Source organism: Choloepus didactylus, chromosome 14, assembly GCF_015220235.1.
Source record: "Choloepus didactylus isolate mChoDid1 chromosome 14, mChoDid1.pri, whole genome shotgun sequence".
In the NCBI taxonomy this organism is placed as follows: Eukaryota; Metazoa; Chordata; class Mammalia; order Pilosa; family Megalonychidae; genus Choloepus; species Choloepus didactylus.
Genome location: NC_051320.1, coordinates 56,866,081 through 56,887,499, shown reverse-complemented (window position 1 = coordinate 56,887,499; position 21,419 = coordinate 56,866,081). Strand labels below are relative to the sequence as shown.

At 36.7% G+C, this 21,419-nt stretch overlaps 1 protein-coding gene and 1 long non-coding RNA gene across 3 annotated transcripts in view; both read left to right on the top strand.

Moving 5' to 3' along the window:
• The window catches only part of YWHAZ (tyrosine 3-monooxygenase/tryptophan 5-monooxygenase activation protein zeta), a 28,473-nt gene continuing 7,054 nt past the window's right edge, over window positions 1-21,419 (top strand). The window contains exons 1-2 of one of the 2 annotated variants that reach the window (XM_037802567.1): window positions 1-199; window positions 3,192-3,496. In XM_037802567.1, coding sequence (XP_037658495.1) covers window positions 3,203-3,496 — 294 coding nt within the window. In that variant the 5' untranslated portion in view covers window positions 1-199; window positions 3,192-3,202. Of the gene's footprint in view, window positions 200-2,779; window positions 2,932-3,191; window positions 3,497-21,419 lie in introns of those variants that run through there. The other variant, XM_037802568.1, reaches the window with a different exon arrangement.
• Window positions 3,503-20,787, top strand: LOC119508770. The gene is made up of 2 exons (XR_005211588.1): window positions 3,503-11,143; window positions 16,353-20,787. It is a non-coding gene; the product is annotated as an uncharacterized LOC119508770 (long non-coding RNA).

Here is a 21,419-nt window from a genome sequence, read left to right as displayed (position 1 = left end):
GTTGCCATAGCAGCGTTTGACGTCATCGTGCGTGTGGTGCCCCTGCTGCCGGGGCTGGTGATTGGAGGAAACCCCGTGTCTGCGGAGCGGCTGTAGCCTGTGAGCAGCTAGATCCACGGACAGAGTCTCAGCCTCGCTGCGGCCGCCGCCCAGAGACTGCCGAGCCCGGTGTGTCCGCCGCCTCCTACTCCAGATACAGGTAAGGGACCCGGCCGCTGCCGCCTCGCCCCACTCTTTCCTGGCCCAGACCTGCCTTTCGAAAGCGTGGGAGTCCTCCCCACTCTACAGCCCCTCACCCCGGCTCGTCCGGCGGTAGTGGCGCTGGGCTGAGGCGGAGTCTCCTCAGGCGGAGACGGGCGGCGGCTTCTCTTCCGCTGGACTCGGGCGGGCGGCTCGCGGCTGCCTCTGGCTACTTGCTTCCGGATCAACGACCTCGCCGGGATGGGCTCGCGTCCCCCATTCCCATTCCCCGGGGGTAGAAAACGCGCCCAGACGCGAGGTCCCGAGGGTCTCTCCCGGTCGCCGGATCCCCAGGGTGGGCGAGTTATCGCCGTGGCATCACTGACCCCGATCCGTTCCCATCCCTCGTCTCTGTGACCCCCAAATCCCCAGTCCTTGTCCCCGCTTCCTCCTGAGATAATGCCTCAGCGGCTGCGGGCATTGCAGTGGCGCAGGTGAGGCCGCCCCCTCCCCTCTCCGGCTCCCCTGCTCGCCTCTCCCCCCTCCCCTGCTGCTGCTTCTCCTCCCCCTCTCCATTCTCCGTCCCTTTCTCCTCGGCGCAGCCTCCGCGCTCGGCGCTGCGGCGGCGGGACCCAGCCCTCCCCACCCCGGTAGGCGGCGGCGCGGCGGGGAGGGGCCGGGGGCCGCAGAGCAGCTCGGAGGGAGGGAGGAGGCCTGCTCGGAGGTGCCCGCCAGGTAGACCCAGGGCGAGACCACGGATATGAAAGGTTTGGGGTGGGGCTCGCCTGGGACCTAGGGCTGTTTCCTGGGTTCATCGGTGGGAGAAAGGAGTTAAATTTTCCGGTGGGGCTGGGACTTTATTTGTGAATGGATGGGGGAGGTTCTGATGGGGGCTCCGAAGCCGGGTGGGGGTGGAAAGGCCGCGCGGGTTGCCGTCTCTCGCCTTTCTTCCGGATGGGCTGGAACTAGAGGGGCCTTGCTTTCGTTTTTAGACGAATATCCTGCTTTACGCGGCTGGTAAGCCTGAGCATAACAGCCGGTGGAGGCCCAGCTCGGCTGGGTGTGGTTCCCTCTTCTCCCCCTCCCCCACCTGCTGCAGCTGTCGGGCCCTTATAGACCAAATGGGCACCCGTAGAGGCCTGTGGCCGGGAAGACGCCGGGTGGGAGAGTGGGATGTGTCGGCGGCGGGTGTCGGAGGGTTTCGCTTGTGCGGGCGTTGTCCCCCTCCCTCGGGCGGGGGCGCGGGCCGCCCCTCCCTTTTGCTGGGGCGTGGGGTGTTAACGCTGAGCTGTAGGTTGGGCTCCTTGACACAGATCCGCCATGACAAAGAGGGAGCGTCGGGGACTAGTGAGGAGGCACCAGCTTGGGCGGAGCCAAGGAAGGAGGAGGGGGTGGCGGCGGCGGATAGCGCGAACGGAAGGATTTCCACTTTAAAGGCACGGTCTGCGGGTTTTCGTTTCATCCATCTCGATGTCTTCAGTCGGTTGAGGGTTAAATGGGCGCGGCGCGTTCTCCGCAGTATAGAGGCGAGGTCTTGGAGCACTCAGCTTCTGTGAGAAACCTAATCCACTTCCCCTTGTACTGGAGGGGTTGGGGAGAAAAACCTTTGTACTGGTTTAAAATAATTTTTCATTAGAAGCAGCATTAACCAGTGAGTGTTTCTGAGTTCCCAGGGGAAAAATTAATTTGCGGAGTCGGGGGGGAAATAAGCGATCACGAATTTTAGTTTACTCCATAAAAGATACACGCCTTATCTCTGCTGGCTGATTACTTCTTTAAGTACTAGGGTCCTGTTCTGATTTTGAGGGGGGAAAAATTAGTATTGTGGATTTCCTTGGGAAAATAAAGGTATAATATTGGGGAGCCAGTTCCCTTGTTACATGACAGTAGCTCTTGTGTTCACCTTTTAAATTGATAGTGCATTTTGGGTTGTACATTTTTCTTTAAAATTGTTTGGTATCTTTCTGTATTATTTAGCACTTTCAAAAGGATATCTTTAAAGAGAAGTGTAGGAGAAGGGTATATGGAACAGTCCAAGGGAGCTTTAAAAGAAAGGAAAGAGTTGGATTGGGAACTCATGGTAAAGGGCAACTTGAGGGATAACATTCTATTAAAGTGTACTACTAGAAACTACAGGCAATAGTCTACATTTAAACTGGAACAGTGATATTGCAAACACTTATAGATAGTGTGTTTCCAGTATAACATCTTAATGTTCCCAGATGAGTAAGCATTGAAGTTCCAGGACTGATGAATATATTTTATAAATCTGGATGGGTGTAAATAACAAGGCACAGGGTATAGATGAGGCCTTAGGGTCACAGATATTAATCCTTGGTGGTTATGCTTTCCATTCAAAGTACCTTAGAACAAGGAATTTGGTCATTTTTCCCAGAAAATTCTCAGCTGACAAATTTTTTTAAGATCCTGTAAATTTGGGTAAGGGTATTACCAACTAAAATTTAAGCATAAATTCTCCTGACAAGAAGTAGGTGTAAATGAGAGTAAAAAGATGAATTACATTAAATTAAAATGAATCCTGATTCTGGGAGCATGATAGAAATTGTAATGTTCTTTGTAGACATTCTTTTTCCTAAAGGATGAAAGATGCTTACTTTTGGATCAGTAGTGATGTTGGAAACTGGAGTTGAGATCCTGGCCAAGCAAGATAAGGGCTGGTTGTTCAGGCAGCCTCTTGACCAAATGTGCTTTGACCTTATGTGAAATTAGGAGCTTCTGAACAAAGATGAGGTAATGCAATTTTAGTTTTGCTGAATTGATGTTAGTGTCAGTAAGGCTTAAAATTTACCTCCACATTGAGTATGGTTTTTTTGTTTTGTTTTTTTCCTATTTCTGATCACCATTTTGTGAAAATGCATTTTATTTCCTCGTGTGACTATTTTCCATAGACGAGTAGGTTTGAGGTGTTAATGTAGTTTATATACAACAGGTATAATTTTGAATCTGTTGCTGAAAAAAATACCTAAATGGTACTCTTTTTTTCTCTGCAGAACATCAAGTCATGGATAAAAATGAGCTGGTGCAGAAGGCCAAACTGGCCGAGCAGGCTGAGCGATATGATGACATGGCAGCCTGCATGAAGTCTGTAACTGAGCAAGGAGCTGAATTATCCAATGAGGAGAGGAATCTTCTCTCAGTTGCTTATAAAAATGTTGTAGGAGCTCGTAGGTCATCTTGGAGGGTCGTCTCAAGTATTGAGCAAAAGACGGAAGGTGCTGAGAAAAAACAGCAGATGGCTCGAGAATACAGAGAGAAAATTGAGACCGAGCTCAGAGATATCTGCAACGACGTACTGGTGAGAATTAAGTCTAGCTTCGCTGTAATATAGGGTTGCTATAATGGGTATCAGTTACATTACTCTCAACTTTTTCTTTCTCTGATTTTTCTTTTCCTTTTAAAAGTTGAGTGTTCAAATTTAGAAGTCTTCAGGATGTCATAACTAAAAGATATTAAAACAATTATAGATAAGATTGTATAAAATAAACGCAACAATAATCAGTTCAATTTTTGCTAAAAATAAGAGGCTGGCAATCTTTTGTACAAAATGAAAAGATAAACTGAACGTTACTGTTTCATTTATGGTTATAGTACAACTATATATAGTTGTAGTTTTAGAGCTAATTTTCTTAAATGTGCATATACGGACAAAGGAATTTTACTTAATCTTACTTTATGTAGGAGAAATGTAATAGGAGATTCATTATGGATATAGTACTCCTTCCTGTATCAGCTACTATAATGTTAATGTAATGAGTCAACCATGCAGAAGACTGACATCACTGTTGCCCTTACCTCTTCCTGCAAGTGTTGGAAGCCGACTTAGAACGACAGCCATGATAAAAAAAAGGTTATGAATGTATGTCAAGCTTATTTTCCAGGTTCAGTCGGGAAGTATTTAAGCATTCAGTACTTGCTCCGTTGAAGCACTGTGCTGCTCTTTAAAAGCTTAAAAGAATTAAACATTGCATGTTGACTTATTTTAATCTGATTTCTTACAAATGATGATTTTCTCATCCAGAGAAGTTTTAATTTGAGGATAACTGATAGCAGATTCAATCAGTTAGCATACAGCATCTTTTATATATTAAAACTTTCCCTTTTTAGGAAACCAGGTGTTTTGGGAATAATATTTAAAGTGGTTTCACTAAATGATGATTATCCTTAATATTTGGACCTTCTTCATAGAGCTGTAATATGCAATATAGGATTATTTCTGATGTGGTTGTGGGTCTAGGTTTTTTTGATAAAGCTGTGATGATTTTGATTCCTTTACAGTAGTCTTCAGTTACTATTGAAATTGCTTCAATTCCTAAATGGTATTTTTCTTAAGTGGTATTTTTTTAAGGAACAGTATTTTTTTCCTAGTTAATGTGAGCTCACAGTGGTAAAGTTTCATGTGGCATCCCTCTTGAAAACCTTTTTTTTTTAATTCTAAGATGAAAAAAAAAATTCCGTATTCTTCTTGAAGCTAAATGACAAATGACAAATACTTATCTTTTGGTTTACTAAGTAATAATGTTTAAAGTTTGAAAATAAGCTATATTTTTCTACAATAAAGAGGTGACTCTTTCTGCTCTCTTTTACTGACTCTAGTATCTGTCCGGGTTAATTGAATTTATTTCAGTCTGGTGTTTTTCCCCCAGCTGTTATACTTGATAGACCAAATAATTCTTTTTTTGGATTCAAAGGATTTATTACAAATTATAATTTACCTTAAGATAAAAGTCAATGTTAGGGATAAAAGGGAATGTGTTAACATTTACTCTACTAACAAGCAGATTTGCAGTTCCAGGTAGGTATTTGCATGTTTTCCATGCACAAAGTATAAAAGGTCCTATCAGTGTGAGGATTTTTCTAGGAAGAAGACTATAGCAAGCAGTTTTACCTTTGCTTTCTTTTGGTTTCCTTACCAAGGAAAAAATACATATTGTCTGGAACCAGTGGATGGTAATGACTAAATTAACCTCTAAATAGTTTTTCTTTGTTGATATGGTTGTTAAAGAGAATTGATATTGGTCACTACTTGTATTGTTTACCTCCTTCAGAATAGCACTGGCGTCTTCTACAGTCTAGATGAAATTTCTACTTTGAAAGTTTAAAAACATGGAAGCTTATTTCTTTACCATGCAAAAGGCTTAGAAAATTCTAAACATACTTTTGCTTCCAGTCTTGGACTTTTCAAGAGTAGGGTTCTTTTAGTGGTCTTTGTATGATTCATACCTCCTAACATGTATAGATGTTCAAGTTTTGTTAAATGAATGTGCAGAAAGGCTTTGGGGGGAGGGAGGAGGATAATAGAATCAGGCCAGCAGCACTGGTAATTTGGGAGAATATGGTATTTACAGTGTCATTCTTTAAAATGGGCTTTTTTCCTTACCATCTTTTTCAAAGAGGGTGTGTTGACTCTGGGAACATCTTGCATAAAATTCCTTTTCCCCTTTCTGCTAAAACAAAAGAATAAAGTGTAGTATGACTAATATTTCTCCTTGAGAAAAAGGTTTTCAGGCCATGTATTTTAGAATTAGTAACAGTGTTAATGTGCTTTAATTTGCTTACATTTTAAGGTCTTAATTATGTGATGAGAACAATTGTGTTTTTTTCCAGTTGTTTTTTATTACTCAAGTTTTTTCTGAACTTTTATTTTTAAGTTTTAGAAAAATCAGCAAGCAGTCTCCTTGTGGAATTAATGTTATTGGTTGGTGGCATCATTGATGACCCAGACTTAATGTTATATTGAGCACCTATATCATACTATCTAAGAAAATGTCATCTTCCCATGAAAGCGGCTCACCTCCAGAGATAATGAGTTTTTCTGAAGAGCTTTTTAGTAACTCATTCTCTTTATTCACATGTATCAAGTATTTGTTTAGTTTAATTTATACAATTTAATAAGCAGACAGAGTAGAGATTCTGTTACCTTTAAAGAGTTGTAGACCATTAACATGGAAAATGGTCACTGGTATCTTCTTTACAACGTGGACTTTTAATTGCGCAAAAGAACTTGGGGTTCTTCTTTCTCTTCCTTGTGTTAATTTGAAATTGATGTACAAGTACTCAGGCAATCTGTCTTTCCTGCTAGATATGCTTAGACCAAAAGCTTTCTTGGTAGTAGGGAATAGGGGAGGATGGGAGGTCTCAGCACTAGTGATCCCTTTCACCTTCTGCATAAAGTCATGAAGACATGCAGCCAAAAATAGGGTCATTTTTCTTGGACATGATGAGGAAATGAAAAAATGAGGAAATACCTACTAGAAAACCTAATTCATACTCAAATATCCCATGTTAAAAGAGTTCCAGATTTTAGTAAAAAGTTTTTTTGTTATTTTGTTTTGTTTTACCATTTAATGGCTGTGTGGCCTGAGAAAATGCACTCAGTCTGAGAAAAACCTGAGCTCAAATAATTGGGAATAATAGCCACCCCATAGGGTTGTTATGAAAATTGAGAATCAGATAAAGCACTTTGACTACCTTGTGTTTCCTTCTGTTGTATCAGCTTTTAGATTCTGTTTAAAAGCAGTGATAGAGTGTAAGCCTGCCTATAAATAGGACAGGATCTCTTAACTCAGAGAATCTATGAATAGAAATTAAAAGACCCAAGAAGCCTTTAAAATTGTGTTTGTGTGTGTGTGTGTGTGTGTGTGTGTTTCTGAGGCAGAGGGTCTATACCAAGTCACCAAATTATCAAAGGTTTCATTTGAAAACTTGAAAGCCACTGATAACAGGGCAAAGAATGGCTTCCTTTTCTTATCAGAGGTATGAGAAAGGAAGCCCTAAATAATGTTTAACATTTGTAATAGTTGGCAAAAGTAGTTAAGTAATCGTAATAGTGATTCATTTAACTTGACTGTGTTCCATTGTTTTATTCTACATTTGTATTTGTGCAGGACAATTTAAGATGTGGTTGCTGGGCGCTGATTTGCCCACAGAACTATCATTAAACAGGGAACAAGCTGGGAAGCCAGGTAGCTTTTGGGTCCTCCCTAGTCTGAATGAATTAAAATGTGCCTTGGGCTTTTAAAAACTGCTATGTTGAGTTAGTTTTAAGCTGAGAATCACTGTTCAGTTTGTTCTTTGGAATAAGGACTTCTCAAAAGAATTCCTGCAGTATTATGCCCATCTTCACTACTTTATAGATATTTACATATCTTTTCCAAATGTGGCTTTTGGTATATTTCAAAGTTAAGTAAGAACAACTTCGGTAACATTGTAGGTAACTACAAATCCTTCTAGAAAGGAATAAATCTTTTCGGTAATAAAATTCAGTAGTCTTTTTAAAGGGTTTCATGATAAGCAGTAAGTAGTGTACATAGTGAGGTATTTTGTACGTTTCGGAGATCTCTGAGGTAAATGAAGAGGAAATGAAGATAATGTAGGTAGGGGGATGGAAAGGTAGGTGTATTGTTGGGAAGGGGGAAAATGACCCAACAATTTCATCAGGAGCAACAGGTTACCTATCAAGTGGTCCTGCCTGTTCTCCCTTGGAGGTGTTTAGAGTTGAGGTGAGCTGTGACGATAGAAAAATGAACTAAGAGGAAAATATTAAAGGATTCAAAATTGAAATTAGAGTAAAAATCTTGAGGAAAGTCCAAGTATAAGAACATACACACATGAAATAATGATCCAACTGTTTTAATCTACCCAGAAAAGAAAAAATTCTTTTCAGCCCTTGCAGAGAGGCATTTGAGTTACAAAAGGGAGGAAACAAGCCACCCTAGAGTTGAAGTTTATAGTGAGTAAATTTGCTTTTCATTTTATCTTTTAAGATCAGCCCTTTCTTTAGTGATGAAATCCTGTTGACACCCTAGTAGGGGTACAGGTCAAGCTTCCTAGTTCATTGTTTAATTGAAAATAATCTTGCTTACTTTAAACATTTTTTAAAAATGGAAACACAGATGTGTATTCATTTGTCAGATATTTTTATGTGGGGCCCAAGACCTTTTCATTGACTATAGGTCTAGAAATAATATACCATCTTTCTTGCGTAGACCACACCTACAAATGTATCCTCTGCAAAATGCAGTTTGAGTTTCTATGGTGGAGTGAGAATGTAATTGATAAGCACTCAGTTCAGAATCCTAGTTATGTACCATTCTTTCTACAATAAGTTCATCTACCACAAGTGATTTCTTTTTCCTTTTTCCTTTTTTTTTTTTGTGGCTCCTCTTTAAAAACTAGTCATTCTAAAGCATTCCACTTAGTTTTCAGATGAACACATCTTTTCACACTTGTATTTTATTAAGCAACATAAATTTTAAGTAATTACAGCCAGTATAATGGCATAGTTTTAGAAACAGAAATAAGTAAACGTGTAACTCTGCTGATGGAAACAAGGGCATTCCAGAGGGCAGCCAAAATTACCATAAGCATTTAGCCTCATCAAGAGCATCATTATAGTAGGAATAAAGAACCTACTATAAGCCAACTATCAGTTAAGTGGGATTTGGTTAATTCAGCAAATTAAGTGAAGGATCTGTGAGATACTACATACTAGATCATTCTTTCAGAACAAGCTTTTTGTGTCAGGGAATCTTGCTGCAGTTAAGTCTTTTTGAAAAATTTTGCAAAGGTGAGAATGCAAGGAGAGATGGGTGCTTGTTAAATCATTAAGGGAAAATTGTCATTTATCTCATATCTATTAAATGCTAAGGAAGGGAGACTTTAAAGGCCATGGAAAACATTTCAAGTAAAGGAAATAACAAGTTTTGCCCCTTAGAAAGTTGGTTGGTAGACCATAAAAATACTTCTGTTTTATAAAGAAAATCAGGTTTTTTGATTTGACAATTATTTTGAGCATTTGGTCTATGAAATCTGTATTCTTTGGATTAATTTTCTTAATGTCAATAGATTCTCAAGTAGGAACTTAACTACATCATAATTCGGTAGTCATTGTTTATACATTAATTTTATTTTTTTTTTTCCGACTTGTTTGTCTCCTGGGGCAGCTTTAACCTGTAAGAGATTTATGGTTTTTTTCCCATGAACAAAATACTTATTTTCACATCTGTTAAGTTGTTCTAGTATATAAAGAAAGCCCAGTATAGGAAATAGTGCTGCCTCTATAGTACATATTACAAATATGTATACTTATATTATAAATATTATGTATAAAAACATTATAATTAGTATTTATAGTGTTAACTTAAATGTCCTTGGTACATGTATTATTAAAAATGTGTTTGTGTATGAGTAAGAAATTTTTAAAAACCAAAATTATGCTTGTGTCAGCTAACATTAAAAAGTTACATGGTAAAGATTATACGCTTCTCCATCATCAGACTCATTCAGACTCATATTCTAGGAAGAAACTCTTGGCACTATACCAACAGATTGGAAAATGAAGATACTTTTTCTGTTTTAGGCTAAAGCAAAATATTTAAGGTACATATAATTTTATGATTCTCAGCTTCAACTAAATTTTTCCAGTAATTCACTTTTTTTCATGTATTGGTTCTGATCTTGTCAGGAGAGAAATCTACTTGTAGATAACTACAAATGTCCAGCCATTGGAAATGAGACCTGAATCAATACTGAGCATTTTCTCCATTTTTCCAAGAGGCTTATTTGTCATTCCAGTTTATAAAGGAATGGTTCCTAAAGAGAGAGTGTTAACTGTTTTTCCTGTGTGTGTGTGCTTTTTGATTCCTAAATAATAATAATAAAAATGTCTCGTTCATTGGGACTCTCATAAACATTTGAATTGTTTTCCAAAATTCCTGTGATCCTTAGTGTGATTTCATTCTGGTTCCCATTGCTCTTTATTATGATAGTTTTACTTTATTGAAAATAAACACTGCTTAAGTTTTTAGGGGATTTAGAACTGCTGTCATTTTCAGTATGTCCAAAACGAGAGTTGATCTTCCTTTTGAAACTACTTATCCTAACTACCTCATTTTAGCACATTTTTTAGACTTAATCTAAATGACATTTTAGGGTCAATTTTTACTTCATTTCAGATTGCAAGCTGTTACTACCATGTTGCCTAGGTCAGTGGTTCCCCAACCTTTTACATTCGTGCCAACTTTCATTTGTATCATTTATCCCCTGGCTAGTATCCACAATCATTAGGATTTCCTGTTGTACTAGCAGTAGTACTCTTCCACTCACAGAAGCACATTGGCAAGTAAGTGATAGGGTAATGATAGACTTAATCTAATTTGAATGGACAAGAGTTCAATTATAAACCTTTTTACTGCTACTGGTGGTTTTTCACTCCAGATTTCGCTACCTTTATTGTAAATTCTATATGGCATGGAGTTTTCATCCTAATCTGAAACACTGCTTTCATTTTGTCCATCTACTTGATTGTTGCTGAAATCCTCTTCACAGAGCCTTTGGCTTAAGTTTGGTCGTCTCATTGTCCCTGGTACCAGCCATTGCTAATTCCCATCTTCATGTCTTGATGATTTCTGCTTCATTACTCTTGATTTAGAATTTATTTTAATCTTGATATCTAAGATATTTTCAACTTTAGCAGTTTGGCTACATCCTCTCATTCACCTTGAAAACAGAAGCACTGATGATATACTGAAGGAATGTGATATGTTTAATATTTTTAGGTTGCACAATTTGGCCATGCCTCCGCAGTTTCCATTGCACTACCTTCAGCTCAAACAACAGGTCATTCTCTACTTGTTCTCTAGTTAGTAATTCTTTGTAGTAATGGAAAATGAGTATCTTTATGAAAATTGCTGTGGAATAGCAGTTGTCATTGTCATTGATTTAGTTTCGCATTTTATGGTAAAGTGTATGTGGCATTAGTAATTAGGCAGATTTTGACCAATTTTTTTTTTTTTTTTTCCTGTTGGCATTCTTTTCCTACAAGGTGAATCTTTGGGCAACAAAGCCACCTGGATGAGTGGATTGTTACCAATAAGATCCTGTTGTATGGGACATGCACATTTGTTGATCCACGTTGGAATAGATCACTAAAATGTTTCAGCATGTAAGCTTTTGTGGATTTCATTTGACAGGATTTTACAGCATTTAAATTGTGGGTAGTGCCCAATTCTTATTGTATTGAAGTTTTACTTATTTGAATTGTTTGAGTGGGAACATTATTAGAGAAGTAAGAAACTTTTTTTAGTAGGGGTAATTCCCAACTTGCACACAAGGTTTGAGATCTAAGAGTTGATTACTGACATTACCAAGGAATCCACTGGTGATTTAAATGTTTCTCATCTAAGGGATAAATTACAGCTGCTTTTCTGAGAAAAACTGACCTTGCAGTTCTAGATTTATGGATTGCTAGCTTATAGTCTTTAAATAATTTTTTGCCTCCTAAAACATAGTAAACCTGGAGTTTTAGATTGGCATTGAATCTGTTTGAACTAAATTTCAACCCAGAGACACTTGAAAATCCTACCCAAAACTCATTACTTAAAAATGTGATTTGCTGGAATGACAATTGAGGACATTATTATGTAGGCAGGCTATAGTATATTTAGAACAAGCAATTTTTCATTTCAGCAATTTGATGGATTACTTTAATACTGTATTTGGAAGATGTTTGGAAATAAAACATTCCAGAGTAATCATGCCCTTCATTAAGAATAATGTCTTTCCCTTCCAATTTGCCCTTTCATTGTTCCCATCTGGTAGATGGGATTATCATCAGGCTCTGTTTCTTTACTGTGGATCACAGGGATAAGACTTGGTGTAACATTTTTAAAAATAAAGTGCACTAATTATTATAGACAGGTAATAATAACAGCAAAGTCTCTGAAGACTTTTTGATTTTGAATTTTGGGCCCACTGTGTGGCATAGGGCAAATTATTACCTCTCTATTTGAATAATAGCATCTTCCTTATTAGGACTTGTGACAAGTTATTGAATTAATACACCTCTTGGTAATATCAAGTAGCAAATAATAATGCTTAACCTTCTTTTGTACCTCTATGACATTATTGCTTCAATGCATCATCATTTATTAGTTTTGGGATAAAGTTTAAGAGAATTTTAATAAATTGCTAAACTCATTAATTTTTATTGATTACCTACTATTTTATATGCCCTGTGCTATACACCAGGGTTAAGGAAATTTTTAAGAGCAGAAATTGCTTCTTCTCTTTAAAAAATCTTGTCATCCTAGAGAGAGAACTATACATGTGCACAGTAAGCTAAGGGAATGTGAATGAGGGAGAAAGTACTGTGTGTTGGCTGAATATGGAAGAGCTGGTCTTGTCCCACTAGGAAGTTATGCACAAATACGCTGTGTGCAAGTTAAAAAGACTATCAGAAATGGGGTGTTTTAAAAACAAAAATGGCTTTGTAATGGAACATTGGAAAATGGGTCCTTGGATTGTGAGAAATTTAAGCCCAGCCCAAGGTTCATGCCAACCATGAAAGACGCTTTAAGGGAGAGGAGAAAGAGGAAAGCCCCTAAAAATGTAAGAATAGTTTTAACAGTTTTCACTTAACTGTTCAGTTCTTTCTGGGATCTTTTTACTATATTTCTTTTAATCTTTGGGAGTCACATTTTGAATTTGCGTTAAAACATTGATTCTTCCTGGATTATTTTGCTAGTTTTAATGGTGTAGAGGCAGACAATTCTCTGAATCTGATTTACCTTAGCAGTTTCTAGTCCCATTTTTGTAAGCCCTTTCTCCCAACTGATTTTTCAAAACAAGCATTTTAGAACATTCCAGGCTTTCAGTCAACATTATGTTTTGTGCAGATAGTTTTTGTTTCATTTTATACAAAAATTAGAGAGCACCTACTTCAGATTGGCTTTAATAGTAAACACCAAGGATAATAAATATTTGGTTTATCATTCCTTGTTTTTTTAAAAAAAAAAAATTGGGAAGATTTGCCGTCTTTTATTGGGAAATGCATTCAGTTAATTGACTTGGTTGAAATTATTCATCCTCTATCTAATCTATCTAACCTTTCCTAACCTCTATCTGGGTTGAAATTTGGTCCTTATGTGACCACCTTATTCATATAATGCCTGTTTCCAACTTGAAATTTTATTCTGTTAATCCAACCTTGTAAGAGTTTAAAGTCAAAATGTCTGCCAGTATCTACTAAATTAGTTTTTTTTACCATTGTTGGTCTTGGTGAAGCACTTTTCTAACTGGCTGATGGGAAGCATTGAGGAAGTTGCAATTCAGATAGAGAAAGGAAGCCACTCCAGCCACAAGGGGGAGTAAGACACAAATTAATGGTGGCTTTGCCTGCTTCCTTTTTAGAATTTTAAGAATTCTGAGATGATAAAAGGCTCAGTGACTCTACAGAATAAAGTACAAGTTCTTGGAAAATTAAATATTTAAAATAAGCACCTCCCTTATTTCTCTGTGCAGGAGAGATTGTACAAGACTAGAAATGTGAACTCATATATTGGGCTATAGAATTGGGATTAAATTATTTGCTATTAATGATGTAATTATTTAAAATGACGTTTATGGTATATTTTGTGAGTTTTTAACATTGGATAATGAAATTTGAAGTGGACTTTTTTAGGGGTTAAGCATTGGAAATCGTCCATTGTAGCCTTTCATTTTAACAGATCAAGAAACAAGTTCAGTGACTTACATTAGGTCATATAGTAAGCATTACTATTTTTTTTCCTTTGAGTTATATCATCTTATTTGTAGATTGAAACACATTTAATATAAAATGTAAGTTGTTTGAAGTGATGGGGGATTGTCAGAAAAAGTAAGGGGGATCACTTCATTTAATTTCATTAAGAACGATGGCTTAACTGTAGTTATTTGCTTTGTAGCTGAAAGTTGAAAGCTCAACAGCTACAAACAGGAAAATAAAAGGCCATCACTTACAATTAAAAAAAAAAAAAGAACAACGGCTTGGTGTTAGATTGTGTTTAATTGTATTTCAGGTCTTAGACTTACTGAAAATAATAAGGGTCATTTGAAGGCTCTTGTGCCTTAATATCTTGCCATCTTCTCCCTTTTAACCACCAGTATTTTTTGTGCATGATTGTATGAAAGTTGGGAGTGTCTATACCTTCCTAACATCTCTTTTAAAATAGAGGAAGGTTATGGAGGCTTGGTCTTTTCTCCCATCTATGTATTTGGTGAGGCCAAGTCAAAGGAGACTGTTATCTCATCTATATTTTAAAATCTCAGTCCATAAATGTCTCATTAGAGGTTGGTTCATTTGCTTTGCTTTTCTGGAGCTATTTACTATTTGCTAATGACATTTTTTATGCATAATTATCTTTGTGAAAATTAAACTTAATACTTAGAACAGTTGGTAGTATACTCTCTAAGAATATTCCACACTGTCATTTTTTGTTTGCAAATGCATCACTATTTTTGAGCCATTTCTCAATACACAAAAGTAATACAAGCCCAATAAGGAAATTTGAGAAACACAGGTGAGTACAAAAAGGGTATGAAGATTGGAGAGCAAAACTCACTGGAAATCCCATTTTCCAGAAATAGTCACTTTTAAAAAGGTTTTTTCTTTAAAATTTATTTTTCATAATATTTGTATTATTAAATTACCACCAGAGGGGAAGTGGAGCCTTTTTTATTTTTTCCTTTTTCTAGATATAGTAATTAAGTTGTCAGAATAAGGTGGGGGGGGATCACTTCATTTAATTTCATTAAGAACGATGGCTTGGTTTATGTTTACGTGTTATATAACCACAGTATAATTATCAATATCAGGAAATTAATATTGATATAATAAACTGTAGCTTTAAATTTCATTAGTTGGTGCCACTATAATTTTGTATATCTGGTTTAGGATTCAACATGGAATCACACTTTGCATTTTATCATTTTGCCTTTCCTTTAATCTGGATCCATTCTTTAGTCTTTGTCTTTCATGATTTTGGCACTTTTGAAGAATACTGGCTGGTTATTTTATAGAATGTCCTCAATTTGGATTTGTCTAGTGATTCCTCATGATTCAGTTTTGGTGTAAGAATCCTTGGAAATGGAATGTTTTCTGCAGTGCGTCATATTAGGAGGTTCATGTGATGTGCTATGATTTAACTGATTATATTTAGACATAGTTCATTATGTTTTAAAACTTAAAACAGCATGGAGGACTTCTTAAAAAATCTTGTGTGAAAGTATCAATTGAATTTCTTAAAAATATTCTCCCCATAACTGATTATTTTGCCAAGGTTATGAACTAAATGTATTTTTGCCAAATTGCTTTCCAAGTGAATTATATCACATTATAATGATTGGATTACTTCTTGAAAGGAGAAAAGATGAGGGATAAAATTGGAAGGGAGACTTGGAAGTTAATGTAGAGGACAACAGTGGGACTGTGGGGTCATTCCAAACAAAACTGCCAAACAAGTTGATTCTGTCTTGCTGCCTCACCTTATCCTCCCACCCTATTTCTGGTGGAGTTGTCTCCCTTATGCCCCCCTCCTTCATTGTCATTTCATAGAAACCTGAGGGTGCTGGAAGCATATTAGAAGGTTGCTATTTCTGAATATGTGCACTTAGTATAACACCCAAATATTTGTCATTTTAAATGAGAGCATTTTCTTAGTTCTCCAGAGAAGCAGAATTTTTTTCTCTTTGAGCAAAATATTCATTATATAATATGTAGAATCAACCTCTAATTTTTGTTTTTTTCTTAATTATTTAGAAGTTGAAAAGATGAACTCTCTTGATACAGTCTTCAGAATATTCAGCTAATAAAATTTCCTCTTTTAGTATCAGAAATTGGCCTAAGCTTTGTCTATTTAAATGAAGCCATTCAACTTCCTGTCTATGAATTTGCATATTCTAGGCATTCCATACAAGTGGCAATCATAACAGTATTTGTCATGGTTCTTCCATGTTGTAGCATGTCAGAACTTCATTCCTTTTATAACTGAATAATATTCCGTTTTATGTATGTACCACGTTTGTTAATCCATTAATCTATTGGACACTTGGGTAGTTTCTACCTTATGGTTATTTGTGAATATGCTGCGATGGACATTGATGTACAAATACCTCTCTTCTAGTCCCTGTTTTCAGTTATTTGGGTTATATATCTGGAAGTATATATGGTATACTTGTCAGGTCATATGGTAATTCTGTGTTTAACTTTCTGAGGAACTGCCAAACAGTTTTCCACAGTGACTGCTCTGTTTTGCATTCCAACCAACAAGTACGAAGTTTCCTGTTTCTCTGCATTCTCACCAACACTTGATAGTTTCCTTTTTTTTTTTTTAAAGCCATCCTTCTGGGTGTGAGATAGTACCATTGTGGTTGTGATTTGCATTTCCCTGATGACCAATGATGAAAGTGTTCCTGTGTCCTCAATCTTTAAGAATATAAAAAGTCTTGCCCAAAAAGTTTTAAACCGTAAGTATAAAGCATTCACTGATGCTAAACTATTTAAGCATACCTGTTTGAAAGATCATAAGTACCACACTTGAGGGAGGGATAGGTGGTAGTTTTTAAACATGAGGAAATCAGCTCACTTAAGATGAAGTCCAGAGTTAAGGTGGTTTCTGAATTGGTTGGTTCAAGTTGGTTTGTTTTTTTATTTTTTGTGGTAACAAATACACAACACAAAAATTTCCATTTTAAGCACTGTCGTGTGTTAGGGTGTCATTTTAAAGTTACTGTAAAACAAACATTTTCTTAGGATAATTTTCTTCATTAGCTTAGACATTACTGAAAGAAAAGCAAATATGTTGGTTAGGGAATGTGGTTCAGAATTAGACTGTTGAATCTTCCAAAATGATAATTAATGCTGCTTCTTTGCTTACTCTGTGCCAGACTCTGTTTTGAATGCTTTCTGTATATTAATTCATTTAATCTTTCCAGTAACTCTGTGATTCAACTACTAATATCCCCCTTTACAGAAAAAGAAACCTAAGGCCCAGGGAGATTTTGGAACTCTGTCCCAGCAGTGAACTGGGATTTTTGAACTAGGGCAGTAGGAAGTCTTTCTCCATAATTAGTGCTCATAACCAGTGTGCAGTTAAAAAAAAAAACAAAAAAATGCTAAAGGAAAAAGTTTCTCCTTTATCTTTTGCCCTTTGATGGCCTTAATCCTGTGTTTTTAAATTAAAGCTTTTTGCATGTTATTTTACCACACCTAGTTAGACAAATTTTAGATTACTGAATCCAAAGTAAAGTACTAAAATTGAAAGTTCAGGAGCACTAAAGCAGATTCTTGAATGTCAACATCCATATATCTTATACTGAGCAGCAACCAGTGAGAAGGAAAGGGACTAAACTAATATTTGAGTGCTGACTGTTGGATGATGTGATGGGCACGTCAGTTTATACCAATTTAAACCTCATAGCAGCCTTTTTTAAAATTCAAGTTTAATAAGCATTTATTGGAATGAGTGAGGTGAGATTTTTGTTTAAAATTAGTTTTGAGGATTACCTGAAGATTTGTTTATTTCTTAATTCAACAAATACTCATTTCCCACACTGTGCCAGACATGTTTCTCAATGTTGGGGTACACCTTGTGAGCTTACCTTGAGGTTGGGGAGACTCACAGTAAACAAATAAGCAAATACACATGTATTAATCATGTCAGTTAATGGTATATTCATAGCAGCCTTTTGAAGTAGATTTTTTTTTAATCTGTATTTTATAGATGAAAACTCAAGGCTTTGAGAGATTAATTTCCCTGAAGTCTTGAAATTAATGATTGAGGGTGGGATTCAAAGTCTGCTTGATTTTAGAGTTTATGCTATTTCTAGGAGACTGTGCTGTTGCTCCAAGAAGTGTTTGGATGCCCAGAGATTAAGGTTTTGCCCCCAGCTCTGGCAACAGTTTTAGTGGTCTCTGTTAGCTAAATAAAGGATATATACTTACTCCTCAGTTTCAGGCTATAATCATACTAAAGGACCAGTGAGCAGTCTATCACTAGAATCGAGATGAATTTTCAGTTTATAAGCCTTTTCTTTGAAATATTTGACCACAATTAAGATTGAATGTTTGTTAAATATGGGTTAAGCCTAAATCATGTGTTTAGCTCTGGGTTATGAGCCTAGTTCTGGGTTATGAATCATTTACTAAGAAGAGGTTGGATATGTGCTTCTCCAGCATTGACGAAACAGATGATAATTTATTCTGGTGATATCTTGCTGCTGAGTGAATGATTTCTCAACCCACTTAACGTTACGGGGACTGTGTATAAAGTCACAGTATGCATTAACTCTTATTCACCAAATTAATCCTAGATATTTTTGAAAATGTTAGCCATGATAATCTTTAAAAGATGGTGGCTATTATAAAGAACAAAGTTAACTGGAAAAAAAAGATATTTATCTTGAAATAAGTTGTTTCAGGAAATGTGAATTTCTAAGCCATATTTCAACAAGACTCTTACGGATTAGCATTGTACAAAGTAGCCAAGTGATCCTCTGGTTTCTTGTTAAGTCTCTATTAGTGGAACCCACTGTCTGACAAGGTAGTCTATTCCAGTTGTGGACCACTGTTGAATGAAATCTGCCTTTTGCTAAATTTTGCCTATTGGTACTTGGTTTTGCCTTCTGGACCATTCATTCATGTCATACCCAAATTCCTGATTTTCTTCTTTCCTCATGACAGTTTGTTTCCTCACTGTTCTTGCTTACTCTTCTGTATGTTCTCCAGTTTATCGATGTCTGTCTGGATACATTTTAAAATAAATAATATATTCTAGATTTGGTCTCATCAGCATAGTGTGGAACTGAATCATTTTTCTTTTCTTTGATTCTTAATTGTATCAATGTATTTTGGAGTCACATCCATCTTAGTAGATATATCACGCTTTTGAGGCAGAGAAAATGTAGCATAATGTTAGGATATAACTTTTTGCAGATGAGATTGCCTAGTTGGAGTTGTACCTTCACAAGCTTAGCTGTGGTTTTAAGCAAATTACATTACATTGCTCATTCTTATTGTCCTTTAGAAAATGAGGATAATTGTAATTTCTACCTAATGGTAGATAGGTCTACCTCATGATAGATAAGGTTATGGAAGGATGAAATTAAATAATCCACATAAAGTGCTTGATCTAAGTGTCTGAAAATGTTGACTATCAAAATTGCAAGCATCCTTGCCTCAGTTATCTATTGCTCTATAACAAACCATCCAAAACTTAGTGGCTTTAAAACAACGATTTATTTTTGTGATTCCCTTGGCATGGCTGACTATTTTGGACAGTTCTTCACATGGTCGTTGACTGGGGTCACTGATTGCTGCATTAATCTTGGGAATTCTGCTGGGGCTGAGATATTCAAGATGGCTTCACTTACGTGTTCAACAGTGGAAGTCTGGGTTGTCCTTTCTCTCCAGTAGGTTGTTTGACTTCTTCCGTGATGGTTGAGGGCTGTAAGACAGCAAAAGGGGCAGCTGCTGGGACAGCAGTCACTTCCATCACATTCTGTTCAAAGTCACAAGGCTAGCCCAGACTCAAGGAGAAAGAAAATAAATTCCACCTCTTGATGGAATGGCATACATGAACAATTTTCTTCTTTCAAATGGTTTGCTTTTTGAACCAAAGTGTGTGTTAATCTTTAATGCAATTTTCATTTAAAAAAATCCTAAGTGTTTCTTAGCCTTATGTCATCTGAAAATTTGATAGACAAAAGTATGCCATTTATGCCTTTCTCAGCTTCTTAAAGTCAGCAATCATCAGAAAGGTTTGCCACTGTTGACATTTAGCACTCTGAGGTTATCCTTAGGCCAACAAGGGGCCTGATTGCTGTTAACCAGCCCTGCTATTCTGGTTAATAGCTTTAAAGTTGACTCATCTATGAATATGGAGATTTATCTTGTTCGCTGTTACATTCTCAGTACCTAGCATGGTGGAACTAAAGTATTTGGAGGATTAAGTGAATGTAAAAATTGTGTTGAAGCAGTAAAATACAAAATAGGGATTCATAGGTGGAGAATTGCTTTCATGTCTACTCTTATATAGTTGTCAACTCTTTATTTGAAATTATTCGTGGTGTGATCTTAAATATATGTAAATCAACCAGAGAGCAGTTTTCAATTGACTTGAATTGTTTACGGAGCCTTCTGTAAATGTATATATTTTCTTTTGCTATTTAATTTGAAGTTATTTGTGAATTCTGGTTAATCATATTAGACCCTTTTTCAGCTAGACTTGAAAGCTCATTCAGTCTTAACCTTTTGGCTAGCCAATCAGAAACCGAATCTATCCCTTCTCACCAAAATTGCAGAGAGATTTCTTACAGATGTCTCACTGATAAGGTCGTGTTTATAGTATTTTATGTAACAGGGAACCAGAGAGGTTTTTACTTATCTCTACAACTAGATTATGAAGTACTAACATTTTATTGTGCTTCCACCTTCTAGCATTGATGTCTCCTATGTAGAGATAATAATAGTTAATGCTTTACTGTTACTTAAGTGCTTTACCTGTATTTTGTGTCCACAACCCTTGGAAGTAGGTGTTATAATCCTTTACAGATAAGAATCAGAGATTAAGTAGGTCACACAGTGTGGGGAGCTACAGTTTAAACCCAGACTGACCCCAAAGCTACTATCCTCTCTCCCATGGTTGAATGAATAATGAATTTTGTATATTGTGTAAAGACAAAACTTGAAGCCTGGTTATTTGTTTCTTAAGGCCATTGTTCATAAGTGGAAAAAAAAAAAAAAAGCCTGATTACTATTTTAAATGGAAAAATCTTGGGCTGTTGTAAAAAAGGGGGTGGTGGTAAGAAGCGGGATTAAAGATTGTATGTGGGCCCACCACTGGGACATAATAATAAGGTAAACAAAGTTAAAGTTACTATTTAAAAGCTTTTTTCAGACTATATTTTGCATCTAAGTAAGGGCTATATAGATTCACAGTACTCAGTGAATGCCTTCTAGAATAGAAACCAAGAATTAGACACTTTTTGCCTTGAAGAGTTGATTTGATTTAAGGTTCAACCCAGTTAAAAATTTACTTCATCTTGGTTCCCAGAGTATCCTTTTTATTTAGGAGGAAAGGAGGTAGGGGTGACAATAAGTTTTTTCCTTTAATCTTTGCCTAATTGTACTACTGGAATTTTTAATGAAAGTTAAGGTCTGTTGGTCTATTCTCATAATTCTACCACTATGTTAATTGGTTAGAAAAAAAGAATTTTTGCTTTGAACAATTTTTACCTGTTCTGAAGGTATTATTTGAATTGTGCTCTTTAAATGGAGTCAGTTTTGTTCTACTTCTTCTGGCATGGACTCTGGTTATGTCTATTACAGTATTGATTTCTGCTTCAGTAATATTCCAGAAAGTCCCAAAAGGTTGATCTTTTATGTTTTTCTGTCTTTCCATTCT